The sequence below is a fragment of the Drosophila ficusphila genome, unplaced genomic scaffold (assembly GCF_018152265.1).
Source record: "Drosophila ficusphila isolate 14025-0441.05 unplaced genomic scaffold, ASM1815226v1 contig_414, whole genome shotgun sequence".
NCBI classification, from domain to species: Eukaryota; Metazoa; Arthropoda; class Insecta; order Diptera; family Drosophilidae; genus Drosophila; species Drosophila ficusphila.
The window spans coordinates 13656733-13676014 of record NW_025064328.1 but is presented as its reverse complement, the minus strand read 5'-3'; the positions used below and the strand labels follow the sequence as shown (position 1 = coordinate 13676014).

At 46.4% G+C, this 19282-nt stretch overlaps 5 protein-coding genes across 9 annotated transcripts in view; 2 read left to right on the top strand and 3 right to left on the bottom strand.

Annotated features, from left to right (window-relative positions):
• Nucleotides 1-47: 47 nt before the first annotated feature.
• Nucleotides 48-5735, top strand: LOC108090876. 2 transcript variants are annotated; one of them, XM_017189770.1, is made up of 2 exons: nucleotides 48-161; nucleotides 4595-5735. In XM_017189770.1, exon 2 carries the CDS (start codon nucleotides 4604-4606, stop codon nucleotides 5636-5638), a length of 1035 nt encoding a protein of 344 aa, XP_017045259.1. In that variant the 5' UTR covers nucleotides 48-161; nucleotides 4595-4603; the 3' UTR covers nucleotides 5639-5735. The 2 variants fall into 2 exon arrangements, with proteins under 2 accessions (XP_017045259.1, XP_017045261.1); XM_017189772.1 differs by lacking the exon at nucleotides 48-161 and adding an exon at nucleotides 1594-1665.
• LOC108090875 lies at nucleotides 266-3854 on the bottom strand. 2 transcript variants are annotated; one of them, XM_017189768.1, is made up of 2 exons: nucleotides 3295-3854; nucleotides 266-1644 (listed from the first exon to the last, which is right to left on the bottom strand). In XM_017189768.1, the coding sequence occupies exons 1-2, from the start codon at nucleotides 3316-3318 to the stop codon at nucleotides 391-393; spliced, it is 1278 nt and encodes a 425-aa protein (XP_017045257.1). In that variant the 5' UTR covers nucleotides 3319-3854; the 3' UTR covers nucleotides 266-390. The 2 variants fall into 2 exon arrangements, with proteins under 2 accessions (XP_017045257.1, XP_017045258.1); XM_017189769.2 differs by lacking the exon at nucleotides 3295-3854 and adding an exon at nucleotides 2983-3287.
• Nucleotides 5654-8160, bottom strand: LOC108090874 (F-box only protein 42). The gene is given in 4 exon segments (XM_017189767.2): nucleotides 5654-6103; nucleotides 6106-6265; nucleotides 6325-7706; nucleotides 7765-8160. Coding segments are annotated over 4 exon segments (2001 nt in total). The 5' UTR covers nucleotides 7946-8160; the 3' UTR covers nucleotides 5654-5825.
• Nucleotides 8161-8506: 346 nt separating this feature from the next.
• LOC108090819 (tRNA pseudouridine(38/39) synthase) lies at nucleotides 8507-10382 on the top strand. Its single transcript, XM_017189679.1, has 5 exons — nucleotides 8507-8844; nucleotides 8904-8995; nucleotides 9051-9533; nucleotides 9599-10162; nucleotides 10218-10382. The coding sequence occupies exons 1-5, from the start codon at nucleotides 8561-8563 to the stop codon at nucleotides 10292-10294; spliced, it is 1500 nt and encodes a 499-aa protein (XP_017045168.1). The 5' UTR covers nucleotides 8507-8560; the 3' UTR covers nucleotides 10295-10382.
• The window catches only part of LOC108090818 (putative uncharacterized protein DDB_G0293878), a 41818-nt gene continuing 32878 nt past the window's right edge, over nucleotides 10343-19282 (bottom strand). For all 3 annotated transcript variants that reach the window (XM_017189676.2, XM_017189677.2, XM_017189678.2), the window contains exons 6-10: nucleotides 12936-14487; nucleotides 11330-12573; nucleotides 10932-11102; nucleotides 10752-10869; nucleotides 10343-10687 (exon numbers count right to left, since the gene is read on the bottom strand). In XM_017189676.2, the coding sequence (XP_017045165.1) occupies nucleotides 10657-10687; nucleotides 10752-10869; nucleotides 10932-11102; nucleotides 11330-12573; nucleotides 12936-14487 (3116 nt within the window). In that variant the 3' untranslated portion in view covers nucleotides 10343-10656. The remainder of the gene's footprint in view (nucleotides 10688-10751; nucleotides 10870-10931; nucleotides 11103-11329; nucleotides 12574-12935; nucleotides 14488-19282) is intronic.

Below are 19282 nucleotides of genomic sequence, written 5' to 3'. Positions count from 1 at the left end.
CGTAGGACCATTGTACTTTAGCCAAAAATATTACCTAAAGCCGGCCACACTGTCGCGACTCTTTTGTTTACGTCTGACTTTGATTATAATTTTGATTATATTAACAATGTTTATTGCCGCTTCGACGCCGCAGGTGTATTGATTAGAGGCCATTCCAACAGGTGAGTAAATTATTCCTTCCCCAAAATCTAAACTGCACCATCAATCGAGTTCGACAGCCGGCAAACAATATACGGGCCGCAAACCGGCTTATCGACACCGTGTGTTTGAAGCGATCTTACTCATAGTTTATTGAACTCTGAGGGAGCGTACATTAACTTAAGGCAATAAATACACACACACGTCTTACGGACTAACTAAATATGGTATCGAGTATCGCATCCGGGGTGCTTACACCAGATTGGCGTATCGCAGTCCCTTGACGAGGCTGCCACTGAAGTTGTCACCGTCCGTAAACCGGATTCCGTCCGCCTGACAGGACTGCAGGCTGCAAGGATACTCCGCCCCGTAGGCACTGGGGTCCCAGCGGATCTGCAGCTCGTAGGATAGTTCCGGATTTAGCACGCAGGCCTCCTCGCGCCTCCAGCTAAGATGCAGATCGCAATTGTACTTGGTGTTCTGGTTTTGAACGACATGGCTCCATACTGGTGGCGTGGCCGCATCGTCGTTTTCTGGCAACACCTCGCAAAGGTCTAGGCGCAGCGACTCCCGGTACTCCAGCAGCTGGATGTGGCCCATACGGTTGGGGGTCAGTCGGCTGTTCAGCACAAGACCCAACAGAGAGATGAATCTGGAGCACTTTATGCGCAGGCGGAAGACTGGACATTCCGCATCCACAGTAAATGGCCGGCAGGCCTTGTAGTAGCAGCGCTCAACAGAAACCACTGGAGCCGGAGCGGGAGATTCCAATTGAGTGATGCCCGACGCCACAGGCCAATCGCTTGATTCACCACCCAAGCCGTGGACCACCAAATCCGCATCACTAGGCCCCAGGCCCAACTGCTCGCATTCCTGTCGCGTCCACTCGTAGACGTACCAAATCAGCAGCTTGTGCGGCTCCTTGCAGGCCGCTATAATGGCCTTCACACACTCCTTGGATACATGGACATAGTGTTCCTTTAGGTGGCTCACATACTGGCCGTTATTAACACAGCAGCGCATGAAAAAGGTCATACAGACCTCCAGCAGGCCATCGAGGCCCATGCAAACACTAAGCTCCAGGGCGGGCAAAATGTTGGCGAAGCGCAGTTTGCGTGTAATAGCCAATAAAGTGTCGGCTATCAGCTCCTCCAGCAGATACTTCTCCGCGGCATAGTACAACTCAATGCATGCAACCAGCTCCAGATCATTGTATTTCACTACTCCTGTGTAGATGTACTCCACCAGCACCTTGAAGACAGCAGCACTGATGTCATTGATCTCGATTTCTGGCTCAGTTTCGTTGTTTTGCATTGGACCAAAAAACATGGCCTCGAAAACAGGACTGGCAGCGCTTAGGATTAGTTTGTGACCCTTCACCTGCTCCTCGCAGATGTGGAACACACAATCCGTGTACTTGCCGCTATGGAGCAGCTGCCCATAGCGTAATCCCAGCGCACTATCCCCGCTGACTGGCTCCTTGCGATCCATCGCCAAGATGCTCATCTACGAAAGCGGCAAAGAAAGGTTGTTAATATTAATGAACCAATTGAGAACCAGTTTATAATTTGCTCGTGCCTTGAGGGCGCATCAATCATTCCCGAGATAATGGAAACTATTTCGGCACGGGTGAATAGAAAGCGAGAGAACAAAAACGATTTAAAAGAATAAGCTGTCTCTCTTTTTCAAAAGAAATAGAAACAAGTTTGCTGAAATTTTGTTTGGCGGTAAAAGTTTGGGATAAAGTAGAAAGGTATAGTGAAACGAGTAAAATATTCAAACCCCAGATAAAAAATAATAATTAAAATTGAAGTGAATTATAAATTTGCCTTTTTTATGAAGCCCCAATATAAAGATTAAAATTTAATAGCTACTAAAACTAATACTTAAATACTGTACCATTTGATATTTTCTTAAATCAAAATTTCCCCACTTTCAATTTTGCTCACATTTCATGGTTTTTTAATAAGAAGGGCGCGTGCCGTAAAAAAGCCGTAACAAAATCCCCTCGAAAATATTCTTAAAGTCAAGAGCGTTTCGGAAGGTATAACAGATGTGACGTAATTTGAGTTGAATAATATCAATTACCCCGAATGCATTAGATTTCCTTAGTCACGGCCAAGATTGCGATGTGGTCCGCATGCAAATATATATGTACATAGATGTACGAATGTATATACATCCACAATCTCGCACATGACAGGCTTTTGTTTATCAATAAGCCGAAATAATACTACGCCGCGTCTGTTTGCCAGCCAGTTAGTTATTCATCTATTGCCGGCTCGGGTTCGGCATTTGTTTTTGCAGCAGGTAATATAGAACCGGTTTAAAGTGTTTTTACAGATTTTAGTTGGCCGGCGTAGATTAGGCTAGCGCGACTTATAAGGGGTGCCTTACAAAATCAGTGCAAAGCACTTGACAAAGTAATCATGTCAAAAATAAATCGGCATCTTTAAATGTAATAAAATAAACTTAAGAGTTGTATGGCCCATTTAAATATCTAACTGATAAGCCCAATGTTCTTGGTATAGCGCAAACACAGATATATTTGTAAACAGCGGGCTCGCCCCGAAGAAGAACTGATGGAGTGCTAATCTCCGCTTCCCTGCTTTCAATATTTCCGAACTGAGCTCATGCTAATATTTATCCCCCTTTTTAAATTCAATCAATAACCTGACGATCTGCTGCGCACTTTGTTTATTCGATTCAAATCGTGCGATTCAGTTGCGTAAAGTGTACCTAACCAAGGTGTTCAAGGGTTAACACACGACCTTATGGCTAATTTATGATTTTTAAGAACTTTAGGAAATTTGGATAAGTAGATATTTCCAAGAAGAAACACACCTTTTGGCACTGTGACAAATTCTTTTTCAAATAAGCACACGGACGCGAATTGTAACAAAAGCGATCTATATGGTATAAGTTTTAGTGGTGTACGAAAAATTGAGTTGGGGAAAATTAAAAGCGAATTTCACGCGCCCTCACGGCGAGAATAATTAAGTGAACGTCGCGTCGTCTCAGTCGCCTGAACTTGACCGATATCGCGTCTTTATAAGACAGACAACCCAGCTGTTCCGAGTGAGATCGGAGAACTTGAGCGAGAACCAGAATAGCGACAACCGTCGAGCGCAACGCGCCACCTTCAACTGATCTTACTTGGTTTGGGGGAACGTTCTCCATTCGATTTCTCGGTCTCTTTCCTTCATTCCTCTCCCATTCTCTCACTTAAGTTCTGTTTGGGTTCTCAGCGATCTTGGATGCAGCAATAATGCCTCTGCGGTTTTGATAGCCCATTTCTTCCTGCTTCTTTTTATCCTGAAAGGTTCCCCTATGCTGTTGGAGAATGTTTTTGGCCAGCTTTAGGTAGGGCGACCGCTGTTTATCATCCATCAAGTCCCATATTTGTTTTTCTGGTATCGATTTGTGGGAATTAACCACGTCCAGGTAGTTGAGACCGACTAACCCCACTTGACGAATTCGTTGGGCGAGTAGGAAATTAAAAAAGGCGTTTGTGGAACCCAAGTGTTCCAGCTCGTTAAGTGGGAATTTTCCTATGGTACTGCGACTGAATCTCACACGGGACATCGTTTTCGAAGACTGAGATCCCGAAGAAGACGCGGTTGGTGGTGCTGAATCTTCAGCCGAGGCAATAGCCTCTTCGTCGCGAAAGAAAGAGCACCAGAACTCTAACGTCTTCTCCCAGATCCAGTCCATTTTGAGGCACAATTAATTTTGACGTGTAGGGCAATGCAAAAGGGGCTTTGTCTCTGAGGATGCGACCGGTATCTCCATAATGGTTGCTCTCCCGCCTTTACAGAGATTACAAATTAAGCGTCTGCCTGGCTTTTTGCTGCCAGCGATTGATGGCCAACCTTGAACCCTTTCAATTGACTCTTCTTCAGTTCAGCTTGGTGAGCGAAGAACACCAAAGATATTTCTGTAGCTCCCAGTCACTTTCATACTCTACGTACTTCGGGGGTATATCAGTTTATCGTGATTCAAATATTACACAAACCTAGCTGGCATTTTCGCGATAATGGGAAAGTAATCTTATCATTTAATCATGGTCAAAATTATCATTTAGAGCGTGGTTAAAGTAAAAAGATAACTTTGAAACTTCTGTTTATGTTTTAGAAGGTTTGTTTATAGGTTGAATAAAGAGATATTCATATAGTTGGAAATAAAAACAATGAAATTAAATGTATAAAATTTGTGAAATGTATGCTGAAAGAGTATACACTTGTCGGTCGAGGTAATCCCATCCAGCTGCTTTGTGTCGGAGCTATAGTTCTGCTTTGGCTGGCATGTGGCTGCCAAACAGGTAATGTGGTCGCTGGACTGGAGGCTGGGCCCTCACGCACATATTCCTCAGATACACACACGTGTTTCCTATTTTATTGTTTGGCAAGCCCATTCATCAAGGTCTTAACACTTTGCCTCCTCTCCTCCTTTTCAGCACCCTGTGATGCACCTGTCGCCTGGGCAACTGAAAGTGGTGCTTGTACTAGCCCTGCTGCAGGAACTGCAGGTCAAGCCACAGGTGGACGTATTCCAGGAGCTCTTCGAGAAGGATCTGGAATTGTGCCCTTCATGCTTTTCTGCACAGCGCCAGCAATGCGAGGAGATATTTCAGAAAATTAAAGAGCCCTCGGATTGGACTAGGTTTCTAAAAGCCATCGCCCAGCTGTTTGATCATCGATCGATATATTTCCTAGAGCTAATTGAGGATCATCAGAAAACCCAGCTTGTGGCCAAAAGAAAGAACATTTATGGGCATAAGGGCAAAGACCTCGAAAAGGAATTCCTTGAATTAAAGGAGCAACCTGGTGGTTTTCATCTTTGCCGAACCTTTTCAAGAAAACCTCGTTTTGTTATCTATCTAGAACAGCGCGGCTATGCGGCCGACACTATCTGGTTCTACATGATGCACTACGTCAGCCCGCTGCTCATGCAGGAATTGTACAGGCAGGAGTTTCCCGTACCCCGCACATACGCATCCTGCGGTCTAACACATATTCAGTCCCATGAAGGACGCACTATAATGCATTACGCTGAAGCCGAAGAAAAACTCCGATTGGAGCTGGCCCGCAAGATACTCGAACTATCTCTTAAGCTGACCTTTGGCTTTGCGGACTTTCGCCTCCTCTTAACTGATTTCACCGCTGATAATTTGGCGTTTGACGAAGCCAGCAGGAAGGTAACTGTAATCGATTTGGATTCCTTGGTGCTGGTGGATGCCGCATCCATTGCAGGGCAAGCTGAGAAGTACGAGCCGCTGCCTGGCGAGGGTTTTACCTTCCAGGTCTCAGCATTCTGTTCTGGCCAGCAGCTGGATGCGAACGTCTATCAGGCGTGCCTACTCCTCAGGGATGTTCTGCTCAAGAATCTCGACAACGAAAGACTGCAAACGCTCTTGGAGCAGTGTGTTGCATGCCAAGATGACTTCTGTGATATGCGCTTCCAACAAGCTTACGACTTGATTAAACTGTTGGACAGCTAGAATATAAGCCAAGGATTGGAGATCCACTAGTAGTTAATCGTTTATAATCATAAAACACATCCATTACACTCAATTAAATGTCTAATCGAACTTCGAACACCGAACTTTGAAGGATTTGGAAGGAGGGCTAGCAGCGGCAGTCTGCTATCCGGTTAACTTAGGATTAGGACGGGCGTTGTTTCGGAGCTTAGATAATATCACGTGGCACACTCAGGAAGTGTATGGAATTGGACACATGGTGTGTGATGTCCGTCAGTGTCTCTTTGTGCACGCCCCCAAAAAGGATCAACTCCCCGTTGCCGGCAATGAGGCTGGAGAGGATTAACCGATCCGGAGCGCCTTTAAGCACACCGAAGTTTTTGTATTCCACCCATTCGAGGGCGGGATCGCTGCTTTCCAGAATGCCGGATATGTCGCACACGAAGAGGGATTGCACATTGCAGCGCAGCCTTTTTGGAGAGGGGCGCGCAGCGGTTGTGGTTCCACTTGGGCGGCGGCAGGTGCACTGCGTCGCGAGTTTCGAATGGCGTTCATCTTCTCCTCCATGCGGCGAATGCGCTCGTTGTGATCCCTTGAGGCACTTCGCGACCGAGTAGGCACATTAAAGGCGGCCATACGAAAGGGATCCTGTTGAAAATTAAAAAGAAATTAAAGATTGGTAATAGGAGTACGTTTGTGCCACTAACCTCGTATAATTCATCGAAGCGTTTGGGTAGCCTAGGTTCATTATCACGACACCTTAGTGCCAGGTTCCTTTGCAAGCGCTGGGCGGCATCCACGTCGCCATCAGCGGGCGATGGAGCTGCATTTGGTCGCACAGGCGGGGACGGGGGAGAAGCAGCGGGAGCTGGAGCTGGCGGGGCATGGAGATCACTCAATCGGCCCGAGCGTGGCTGGTAATTATTGTTATTGTTGTTTACATTGCTGTTGTGCAGAAATTGCTGGGCCTGCTGCATGTGCTGATTGAGAATTGCTCGCCGGTTGGCCAAATACTGCTCCTGAGGACCCAGTGGGCCCGCCGCTGCTCCTCCCACTCCAGGGCGGATGTTTCCTGCGCGATTCTGACCAGGACCGGGCATTCCTCCGACCAGTCGTCGATCCGGCATCGGTATTCGGTGTCCCCTCGGGGGTAGATTTTGAAGAGGATTCGGCGGTGGCGGTCCACGACCTCCCACGACTGGGACTCTGCTCTGCTTCATCATTTGGAAGTCCTGCGGCATGTTGGGCGATGGTCCCACCACCACCAGGTAGTTGTTGATCTTGCAGCCGGGATTGCACCACATGTGGACGGCCCCAAAACGCTTGTTGCGCACATTCAGTGACTTCCAGCACCACACATCTCTGGTCATGTCCAGCAGCCAGGCGTCGGTGTACACCCGATTGGCGCCACCACATCCGCCCACCACGAGGAGATGGTTCCTGCTCAGCTCCACCTGGATTTGTCCGTATCGTGGACTGGGTCTCGTGTTGCCCACAAACAGCGGTTGCCACCAGCGCTGCTCGGGCAGATCCAGCACCCACGTCTCGTTGGAGTTCACATTGACATCGTCCTTGATCTGGTAACCACCAAAAACTACCATTCGATCGCCATGCACAGTGGCCGAGTGCCCAGCCATTGCTGGTGGGCAGGAGAGCGTGTTGCGCAGCAGCCAGCGGTTCTTGCCGAGATCGTAGTAGTGCAGCTCGTCGAACAGACACCACGGTTGGTAGGGCGGATGCAGCGAGGGGTAGCGCCAGCCGCCAAACAGGATCAGCTGGTCGCGCCACGCCACCATGGAGGCGCTGCCCTTGGGCGAGGGATAGGTTCCGGTTGCCACCGGTCGCGCCCAGCGCATGTGCGTCAAATCAAAGCGCCAGAGATCGTTGAACGTGGTATCAGAGGAGGAACCACCGCCGAAGACATACATGGAGTTGCCCTGCCGCACAGCCGAGTGAGCAAACCGTCCAGCGATGAAGGACAGCGGTGCGCCACCCGTTCCGTTTGCTGTTTGCGGGGAGAAAACCTCCCAGCGCAAACGAAAGTCGGTAAGACCCTTCTCCAAGTTCAATTTAGAGCGCCGCACGAGATCTGTGGATAGTTGGAAGATAGTTAGCGAGTATTATGGCAAAATATAGCAGATACCTACTTTTAACAATGGAGTGCCATCGCTTGCACACCAGGCTGCAGTGCTCCAAATCCCCGTAGGGTGGCAGGTAGGTGAAGATGAACTCCAGTATCTCATCGGGAAAGACATTCAGATTCACAGCGGCCAAGGTCGCCTCACAGTAATCGTTCTCGCCATCGACCTTGTGGCTGCACGCGTCCATCCTTTGTGATGTCCTTGGTGCCTTCCTTCCTGGCGTTCGTGGTGTCCCTCACCTTCAAATGCTGCACCACAGAGTCAGCAAATGCCAGCGAAAGATCCTAGTTCACGTAACTTTGCACTAGACCTCTATTCTGGCTCAAGCTGCTGATGATTTTGGGTTTTTTTGATAAATCCAAAATAAATTATAAACAGTAGCCTGTAAGCAGTGTGACCGCGATTAGATACACGAAAAATACCACTCGGCACGGAAAAATATACCAAAGACAAAGTGTAATGGCTTGCTTATTTGCTTATTCATTTTTTATTTTTAAAGAAATTTTTCAAAATGGGGAAGTAAAAAAATTTTTCTTTAAACGTAATACTTGATCGAAAGAAATGTTAGTTAAAATAAAAAAAGACAACCGATAAAATCTTTGTTATAAAAAAAATGGTTAGGTTTTATTAATGTTGATTTGGCATTAGACTTTAACAAGTTATTAAGAGCTGGTGTGGACAGTACATATGCTTCGATATGTGTTAGTGGAGACTGGTTAAATGCCCGCGTTTCGTAGCGAATGGGAAACCGACTTGGCGAATTTCACGTGTTTGATTTGTTTATTTTTTATTGAGCGCCAAAATGAGCTCAACAAGTGATAAAAAGATAGTAATAAATAAGCGATCAAAAGGACTACCCCGAGAGGCTCTGGAAAAACTGAGTCAAACGGAGTTGATTGACAAGGTGGTCCAACTGGAGGCTTACAACTTTCAGTTGCGGAATCTCCTCCAGAAAAAGTTAACCGAACAAGACAGAAACGATGACGAGTATGCTGTCTTGTTTGATAAAGAAAAGGAGGAAAAGGTTTCCAAAGAAACTATGATTTCCAGCAAGGTGCAGAAGCAACGTAAGTTTGATTGGAGCAGGTAAGTCAGTTTGTTTTCAACGATTTAAAAAGGCTTAATGGACTTCATCATCTTTTCAGTGCTCACAAGCGTCATGTTTTGTTGAAAATCACGTATTTCGGTTGGGATTATCAAGGATTTGCTTGTCAGGAGGACTCCAATGATACTATCGGTAAATTATAAACCTATTTACTAGTGAGTTACCTAATTTTTCTTAATTTTTACAGAATCCAACCTATTTCGCGCCTTAACTCGCACCTGCCTCATAGAATCCCGCGCCTCATCCAATTATCATCGCTGTGGACGCACTGACAAGGAGGTGAGCGCCTTCTGTCAGGTGATCTCCATCGATCTGCGTAGTAAACATCCCCCAGAATGCCAAATGGATCCTGGAGCTCTGTCCTCTGAAATCGACTATTGTGGGCTCTTGAATCGAGTGCTGCCCAAAAATATTCAGTGTGTGGCTTGGATGCCACTGCGCAGTCCTGTCTATAGCGCTCGTTTTGATTGCATTTCGCGTAGCTATCGTTACTACTTCCCCAAGGGAGACTTGGACATTGCTGCTATGCAGGAAGCCTGTAATCTCCTAGTGCGCCATGCCGACTTTAGAAATTTCTGCAAAATGGATGTCCACAATGGGGTAACCAACTACATGAGAAACTTGCAATCAGCCAGGGTGGAAGCTTGCCAAGATCAACTCTCAAACACAGGTAAGTGGTATCAATAAAAGCAGCCGTCATGTCTTAGTGATACAATTTTGTCCACCTTTTCCTAGGTTACGACATGTACTTCCTAGAGATCCAAGCCAATGCCTTCCTGTGGCATCAAATACGTTGCATTATGGCAGTGCTACTACTGGTCGGTCAGGGCAAAGAGAAACCCAGCGTTATTAGTGACCTTCTTGATGTTGAGTCCAATCCTTGCAAGCCTCAGTATACCCCTGCTATTGGGTTGCCGTTGAATCTTTTCCGCTGTGATTTTCGTGAAAATACTACCAGAAGTCTAAGCCATCCTGCTGACGGAGGTGCAGATGATGAAGCCATGGATACAACTACGGCAGAAACAGAGAATTTGAATACTTCTGCTCATGCAGAGGAAAGTGATCTTACGAAATGGATTTACAATGAAGAAAACCTCCAGAAACTTATTGAAAACACTCAATGTGAGTGGACGCAATTCAGTGTAAAAAGCACCATGATACGAAATGTGCTTGAACAACTGGAGGGCCTTTTAGAGGAAAACTTCAAACCCAAAGAACAAGTGCAGGCACAAGTAATATTGCTACAGGATTCCGTTAAACCCCGTCAATATCAGCCTCTCTTGGAGCGGAAACGTTGTGGTAGATATTGAAAAGCATCGTATCGCAAATGTGTTCTAATTATTCGTATTTACAGAGAGCTTGGAGAATCGAATAGAGCATTTTGTGAAGAAGCAAAGACTGATTGTCAAGGATGAAACGGCAACGGCTTGATTTATTTTAGTAATATTAGTCAAAACCAGATATATATTCTAGTGTGTATTTGTGTTTCAGGTAAATATATTTAACTTGTTTGATTGTATATAGAACTTGTACAACGTTTCGAACCTTAGCCTAATCTAGAATGGGTAATAATTTAAAATTGTAACTCCATACAATTGCTTACATGCTAAATGGGATTCTAGATGCTACAAATAGTCTTTATATAAGTATAGTTCTTTCAAGGGGCTTTGTACGATTACGAAAAAAACTCTACTTAATTAATGAAGCTAACATTTAACTTGGTTAAACGATGCAGGTTGTCCATAATCAGGTATTATCATAGGGATAAGTCAAATATGGGTCTTAACATGGATCTAACAACCCATGGATTTTGCTTTTTGTAATCTGGAAAATAAAATGTTAAACGTTAGATTTTAATTCAACGATTAGTTGACTTTGCCACACTCACTTTCTCCTCAAGATCTTGAGGACAATGGTGCCCTCTCTAACGTTTTTAAAGAGTCCAATTGTTTCGGCATGACTCATGCCCTGCACAGAGTTCCCATTGATCTCCACTATCTCATCGCCTGTTGGGTATTTATTTATTTATTTTTAATTGTTTGGTTATGTTTGCTGATAGCCAACTTACCCGCTTGCAGTGTTCCATCATCGGCTGCTTGACCCGAGGGAAATACAGTCTTCACAAAGATTCCCATGTTACCCTTTGGAGAATCGCGTCCTCCAACAATGCTAAAGCCCAACGATTTCAGTCCAGGTCCCTTGAAGAAGGTAATAGTCTTCGGGGTGCAACGACCACTGCCTATAATTAAAGAACTACATTAGAATTGCAACACAAACATTGATGGTAACAACTTCGGTAAAATTTGACTTCTGACTACGTTCGAAATACTGAACAGTTTGATTATAAAAATTAATTTTTACTTGCAATTATTAAAAGCAATGGTTGAAGGTTATAAATTTTATTAAACGAATTGTTACTTCTAGTAGGAAAATTATCTTGTGGATTACTGGGTTACTGATTCTCACCCTCGCTCATGGACGCACGGATGACCTCCGCCATTTCCTCGTCGCGAATAGTTAGCTTGGCCACCGGCAGCGATGGTCTGTGATTCATTAGGGCCGTGGCAGGCGGTGCCAGTGAGACACCGGCTCCCGCTGACGTCGCTGTGACACCCGATGCTGGTGAGGATGAGGATGAGGCGTTAACATAGGGATTAGGCGAGAACAGTGAGACGCTCTTTGGCGAATGCTTGATGTACAGTGATTGGTGTGTCTGTTGTTGGGATTGCTGATGCTGTTGCTGCTGCTGCTGGTTAGTGAGATCAGTGGTTGTGTTGGCTGTGGAGGATGGGTTGTTAGCGACTCCCTCTCCGACGGTTAGACTGTTAGGCGGCGCCTGCATGAACAGGCTGAGCCGCGACGAGCTCAACCGCGAGTGGGCAAACCGGAGCGAGCGATAGTGCGAGTTGGCCAGATTGATTGAGTTCCTGGCGTAGTGGGTGCGCTGGCCAAACTGCTGGGGACTGGGTGCAGTGGCCAGGGCGGAACCCTCGGAGCAGCGCTTCCGGGCCAGCAACTGCCACTTCTCGTCGTCGGCCAGCGAGGAGGCGACGCACACGCTCGCCGCCCGATTTGCATACACTGGCGTATAGGAGTCGGTGTCGTTAGCGGGTTCGTTCTCGTTATCCAGCAACCGTTGGTGGTGGTTAGGTGAGGAGGAGCAGCTGCTGCTGCTGGCAAAGAGCGGGGTCGGTGTTAGAGCCAAGCTGCGCTGACCTGAGGAGCTGCGTGCCCGCCGCCTGAGAAGCTCGTGCTCCGCTCCACCAATTTCCAACGAGTGCCTGGGCGTGGAGCTCCTTCTGTGCTGCATCAGTGGCATCGGCGTGGGCAGTGTGCTAACGCTGGCCATCGATCGGGCATCGCACTGGTCCTCGCCCTGGTTGTCCGCCTCCTGATCCGGCTCCTGATCGAGATTCTGGCCCTGCATCCTCTCCTGCTGCAGCTGCATACTCTGCATGCTGGTCAAACTATCGGTGCTCTGGGTGCGTTGCACGTAACTCAGCCTGTGGCGCTGCCCGCTCATCCCATCGATCCGGATTTTGGTGTAGAAATCGGTGACCGTGGTCACCTCATCGTGGGCAATCACCAGGTCGATGCAGTTGTCCACAAAGCTGCTTAGCAGGCGCTGCACCTCGGCGAAGGATTGGATGCCGCGCAGGTGCTTTCCGTTCACGTTGACGATCTCATCGCCCAAACGAAGACGACCATCCCTAAAAAAGAGGTGAAATTTAGAGGGGATAATGAATATTGAATGAAAATTGTATATTATGAACAATCATTTAGGATTTAAATTTCAAAATCTCAATGTTAAATATTAAGGATTTCTAACTTCTAAAAAGATTAAGTACAGAATGTATTCATATTAGAAGTTTTGAAACAATATTTGTAAGAATATATTCCCGTTTTAGACAACGTAAAATAATAAATTAAATAGACTTATCATATATTCATTAAAAAATATAAATAATATAAAAAAATTCATTACTTTTACCTACTACTGCGTACCCAAAAAATTTAATGAAAGAAAAATGTAAGATATCCGTAATCTCCCAATATAAATTTTAAGACTCACTTTTGGGCCATGCCATAGGGTTCCAGTTCGACGATGAGATACCGGTACTGCTGCTCGTTGCTGTTGGTCATCACCGTCTTGGGCGAGAGCACTATCCCGATGTAGTCCTCCTGGCACTTGCGCTCCAGCTTGAGCTGCCTGAATCTCCGCCGGATCGTCTCCGTTTCGTAGTCGTAGTTGTAGCCACCCAGTGAAACGGGGGCACTGCAGATGCTGCTGTTCCTCGTCGATGGAGCCGCACCCACCGTCGTGCCCATTCCCAATCCCATGCCAAGGCCTAGACCCCCGATGCCGATGCCCAGGCCCATGCCCACGCCCTCCGACGAACTGAGCGAGATGAGCGAGTTGCGCTTGAGCGTGCCCGAGGCAATAGATTCGGTATCTCCGCCGGAGATGCTCAGATTATTGCCCAGCCGGGCGCCCGTGGCACCGCCATCGCTGTCGTAGCCGGACTCGTTCGAACTTAGACAACTACTTAATCTTTGGTAAAGTGGTTCCCAGTCCTTGGAGGTGATGCTGTCGTTGCGCGACACATTGCTCACCATCGCCTGTTCGGGGGATCGTCGTTGCGGGAGTGGCGACGATGTGGCTTGCTCCTGCTGCTGTTGCTGCTGCTGCTGATGCAAATGCTGCTGCTGGAGGAGATCCCTCTGGTGCTGCTCCCGCTGCCGTTGTACTTGCTGCTTCAGGTGGCCCGGTCCATTGCCATGGTTCTCCTCAGGCAGAACCGAAAGACGGGAGCGCAGGAAGGCGTATGGGAATGCCCCACGTCGCGACGGATCGTGCTGGCCACTGGATGCACTGCCTCCTGCACTCGCTGCTCCACTAGATGGTGAGCCCAGGCTACCGGCAGCACTGCCACTACTTGTGCTGGCGGTCAGACAACTGCTCACCTTGGCGATGTCATCGCAGCTACTCGACTTCAAGCTGGCGATCCTCGGCAGACGCTGCTCTCGCTGTTCCCGCTGGAGATTCAGGCCCTCGGTGGGATCGTCGCACTTGACGTACGAGCAGCTGGACAGCTGGCTGGTGGAGCTGCTCCTGTACAGCGTGGTGGCCGCCGGAGTGGCCTGCTGTGCCGCCTCCGATGCCTTCACCAGGTTGTGGGAGCGATGGTTCAGCATGCCGGTGGATCCGATCCGATGGAAGAAGTTCTTCAGCGTCTTTTGAGGGCGCACCGCCGCCTGGAACTGATGTGTGGGCGTGGACTGGGCACTCTGGCTCTGCCCAGATCCCACATCCTGCTGCTGTTGCTGCTGCTGTTGCTGGTGTCGCTGCTTGATGGTCTCGATGGGACCCGACTTGCACTTCTTGAGGGTGCTGGTTGTGGTTGAGGAGCTGCTCTGATGACCACCACCAGTGGGTGCGGGCGAGGCCTTTCCCGCACTGGAGCCACTAGAACCACCAGATCCACTCGATGCCGCCGTTTTGTGGTGCGTTGGCGAGTGGAAGAGGCTCCTCAGGTCCGAGTGCGATTTGTGGGCGGCGGCGGGCGAATCGCTTCGCTTCAGCAGATCCAGTTTGCGACTCATCCGTTTGCCCCAGGTGAAAACTGCAACGGGGAAAACAGAGGATTTGCAATCAGAAAGCGATTTCTAACTTAATTATAACACTTCAATAAATCTCAACGCCTCGCCGCAACTTTGCCGCCAGTTGCCAGTTGACAGATGAGAAATGTCCGAGGGGTTCCGTTCCACACGGACTTGATCTTGGACACACATGGCCAATGACAATCCACTACTCCGCCAATCCAACTCTACAGCTCTCCAGCTATCCAGCTGCATTGTGGTCAGCCACGTGCCACGTTCTTGTGAAAAGGCATCCGATTTCAAGGCATTTGCGGTTGGAGTTTCCTCCACAACATAAAGTCACAAAAAGCGAGGTCGGCCCTAAAGATCTTTCGACCTTAACTGACGTTGAAGACATTTGACAAGAAGTCTTGTGCTGGTCAGAGTTGAGTAAGATTATAATACGAATTATAAGAAACAATATCAATAAAAAACCAACACAATGTTTTCAGTAAAGTTTCGAGGCTCTGAATGAACTTTTTTGTGTCCCTAATTTAAGTCCTAAGATTCAAGTAAATTAAATCCCTCTTAATTCCACCTTTTTATTCGACTGCAGTAGTTTAATCAGACAGCTCTCAGAATTAAGTAAATAAACCCATGGATGTGAACATAAAAGATATATTCAAATGATTTGCAGCATTAGCAGCCCATCGACTGGTCATCGAACGATCGTAATTCTGCACAGATATTGAGCAATAAACACACCTCAATTACTAACAGAGCATAACCAATCATTAAATGAACTCGCATTGCCCATCGCCCAATGGATATCTAATAACATCGTAAAATATTTTAACGATCGCGCCTTAACAGCAATCGCAAACACTTAAAAGAGCAAAGAGTTCTGGGCGCTAGTTCTAGCGCTCCTCCTCGAATCTGGTTAATAAACAAATTTATGCGCTTGTTCCATATTTATCGCCAGGAGACGAGGAGACCAGGAGACGTGGAGACCAGGAGATGAGGAGACCAGGAGACGCGAGGTGCCAAGCCAGCGGGATGAGGCATTTACGAACAATTAGCATAAAACATGCGCAGCGAAAGATTCGAGGGATCAAGAAGGCATCGAATTGCCATCGACTTCAAAGCGCATTATACGGCTCCACCAATAAAATTTCCAAAACTATTTTCATCAAAAACGGAATGGCGGAGTGGGAGGCAGAAGCTCTGGCATCCAAAAGCCGTGACTGGTGATGCAAGGCAGTGACTCAGGTCACTGACTAACTGACTAACCCACTTAAAAGACGCAGTTTTGCGTTCACTGGGAGAAAATCGATAACTGATAAATTGATTTGTAAAGCTATGTATCTAAACTTAAAAAAGGAAAAATACATTGATCTATAAAGTCCCAATTTATCGTTAAAGTTTCAATATTTTCATTTTTTTTTTTTAAATGTCGTTTAAAGAATATTCCTGAGCAACTCAAGATATTCAATTGAAAGGTTAGATATTTTTTTAACTGTTTTGCAACTAGTTTCCGATTTTCAGTCCGAATCATTTGGAATACAGTTTTCGAAACCTCTTGCGGAGCATTTCTTCTTCCAGCTGTTGAGTCACTGCCTCCCGTCGGTGATCGCTGGGTATAAGGTGTTGGCCATCTCTGGCTCTTTCCGGCTTCTTTCGCTGACTCGTGCCAAAGTTGTTTAATAGCCGCAGCCCAGCCGCGGGCTTTGGTCCGTTCAAATTGCCCTGACTCAGGCCATGTGTGGGCGCATTCGCTTGGAAGTCGGGATGAGGACGAGGATGTGGATGTGGATGTGGATGATGATGACCACGGCAATGGTGATGATGATGATGATGGGCACGAGGCTATGGTTATGAGGATGAGGAGGCGTTTCGGGGGGGGTGGCCAGATCCAGAGCCAATGCAGGTTGACAGCCGCTCCAAACGGCAAAACTCCACCCAAGGCCTGACCGAGTTCGTCTTTGATTAAAGTTTTCACCAATGCAATCACACAAGAGCCAAGGAAATGAGGGGCAGGATTGGATTGGATTGGATGGAAGGATGGATGGAGGGAAGGAAGGGGGAGCTGCAGCAGCCGAGTGTTAAACAATAATAGGAAACGGCGCGCGGGCATCAATTATATGACAGCCTCAGCCACACTCCACAGAATCCCTCTCTGGATCTCTGTACTCCTTAGATCTCCCCCGATCTCCTCCAGATCTCTCTGCTCTCCCCATCGCCATCTCCATCTCCACCTCGAACTCCATCTGCAGTCACCGCCGGCCACATGCCACAAATTCTACACCCACTTAACTTTCAAGACGGTGTCAAATGCCCGCCAGCCCCAAGAGGCCCGTTTTCCCTCCTCATTTTCCACTCCCTCCTCCCCGGAAAATCCCCTCCAAAAGTCGGGAGAGATGGCTTTGTTGCAATTTTGCCGGCTGACATGCAAGCGATGTTGAGGCAAAACCATTTGAGACCCAGAGAGCTGGAACTGAATCTTAGAACTGAACATCTGAAGTGGTGCAGAGGTGGAAAAAGCGGCGCTGCTGGATGATGAAGTGCAGTTTTCCAGAGTTGCCAGAGAAAGGAATGGTATCCATGGTATCCCAGAAAGCACCGCTAATTTTCCAAAAGCATATATTTGTAGAAAAGTAAACAATTAAATGTTTTGTCAAAAAATTAGCTAAAACTTTAAAGGAAAAGTTTAAAAATCATCATTTCCTGGATCTTAAAATAAAGTATCGAATGTTAAAGCGTTGAATACTAGTTAGCTTACGAATAAATGAAACCAAAATCCAAATAATTTTAAGTCTTGTTTCATTCTTAATTGATATGCAACGAAGCCAGCCGAAAAAGTTCAATAACCAAAAAGCCATGGGAAAGGCGGAATGCTTAAGAATACTTTTATGCAAATGTGCACTCAAAAGCTGCGAATTTGCGCCACTTTCAGATCAAACGGAATCAACATCAACCATCGGCGGAATCGAAATCAGTTTGGGAATCGCTTCAGAAACCCAAATGCACATGGCTTGCAATAATATCTCACGTACAAATGCGAATTGCTTGCGGAGAATTCCGCTGAGCAGACTTGGCCATAACGGATTGGAGTTGGAGTTGGCGGGCAATGAGAGATCGATAATCGGTTTTGAAATCAAGTCAGGGGGAACATGTAATAAGCGATAATCCACAATAAATGCGCATGCGTGCAGCGCCGGCAACAAAAAAAAAACTTGGAGGAGGCGAATCCAGCGTCGATCCTCAACTGGATCGAAAATTATAGCACTTATGCTGAGAGTCTTACAGATTGGCGTTTATTGATTTCTCATCTTTTGTTTTTTTTTTTTTTTGTTCGCGGTCTTTTTCTGCTGCTTTCGATGAAAGCAATTTACAATTGCGCAAACGTAAATGTTTATTTAGCTATATCTTAATATAAACTGAAATTGACCTTGGGGCGGCACACTTGGCTCAAAAACAAACTTTAATTAAGGCCAATTAAGTGCGGCATTAGAGGCGGCAAAAGCTCAACGAACTTAGAATGCGACTTTGGCATGCGATGGCGATGGCGATGGCCTAAACTTTAGAGTGGCTTTTGGTCTTAGAAAATGAGTGAATCTCGCGGAGCAACAGCTGCAGATTCTCGCGGCACCTGATAAAATAAAACCTGCCATATCTTCTGGGCCGACTTTGCAGCTGCCTGGCCGCTTTTGTCGGCCGGCATCTCAGAATGCAATCATCAAACGTTTTGTGGTCGCCGGAGAGGGGAGCAAAAACATTATTTGAATTGCCGTTTGCTAGAACCTGGCTCATAATGACGGCCTGTGGTTCGCCGATAAGTCGGGGAAAAGTGAAAATCGGAAAAAGTGCTAGATAGCATAGATACAAGCTACTTGCTTTCTTTCGCTGGCTCATATTTTCCCAGATTTTCTTGCCTTTTCGGCTTCGATTTACCAATCGTATCGTTAGTCATTTCCTGCTCTGATTTCTTTGCTTACCTAACTAGCTGTCTTAATACCCATATCTATCTTTTTTTTTACATCGACACAACTCTAAACCTCAATCGCATATCACATAACCGGCAAAAAATAAATAAATAAAATACTCTTTGTGCGAATCATTGAAACTAAACTGAACTCAACCAAAGTAAAACGAACTGAACTGAACTGAACTGTGTTGAATGGCATATAATGCCAGGCTTTGTCACACTTGGTCGGCTGTTCGTTGGGAGATATACTACACTGAGGGTAAATATACGTTAACAAAAATTTCATTAAGAAAAAATAAAATATTTGAGGTATCTACAACCCAAATAGGTGATAAAAGGTAATGAATTTAATTGGATCATTTTTCCGAATCAGTCGAAACTGTTCTTTAATTAAAGGAAATATTTTAATCCTTAGTGTTGAAATATATGTATTGCTCTATGGGTAATAAATATTTGAATAATGAATTCCTGAGTGTTAAAATGTATTTAGAGCTTTATAAATATACCGTTCTATTAGTACTGCATATTTAAAGATAGATAAAGATTAATAGTTCTATAATTTAAACGATTCATGTTATAAAGAGTGTAAAATATTAAAGCTTATGTTGTACTTAAAGTATGCTCAAACTTTTCAGAGCGAATTCCTGTATTGAGTAGTTATTTTTTTCTGGGTGCAGGATTGGCTTTTGGGGTGGGCTCCTCCTCAAAAATCAGACCGCAGTGGCTGGCTGGCTCTCCTCACTCGCAACTCGTGCCGCGGCTGAAAACAATACAAATTCCAGTTGCAGACATGGGATCGCATTACAGCAGCGATGTTGTCGGCGGGCATTGATGCGAAATCGGGTCAATACGGT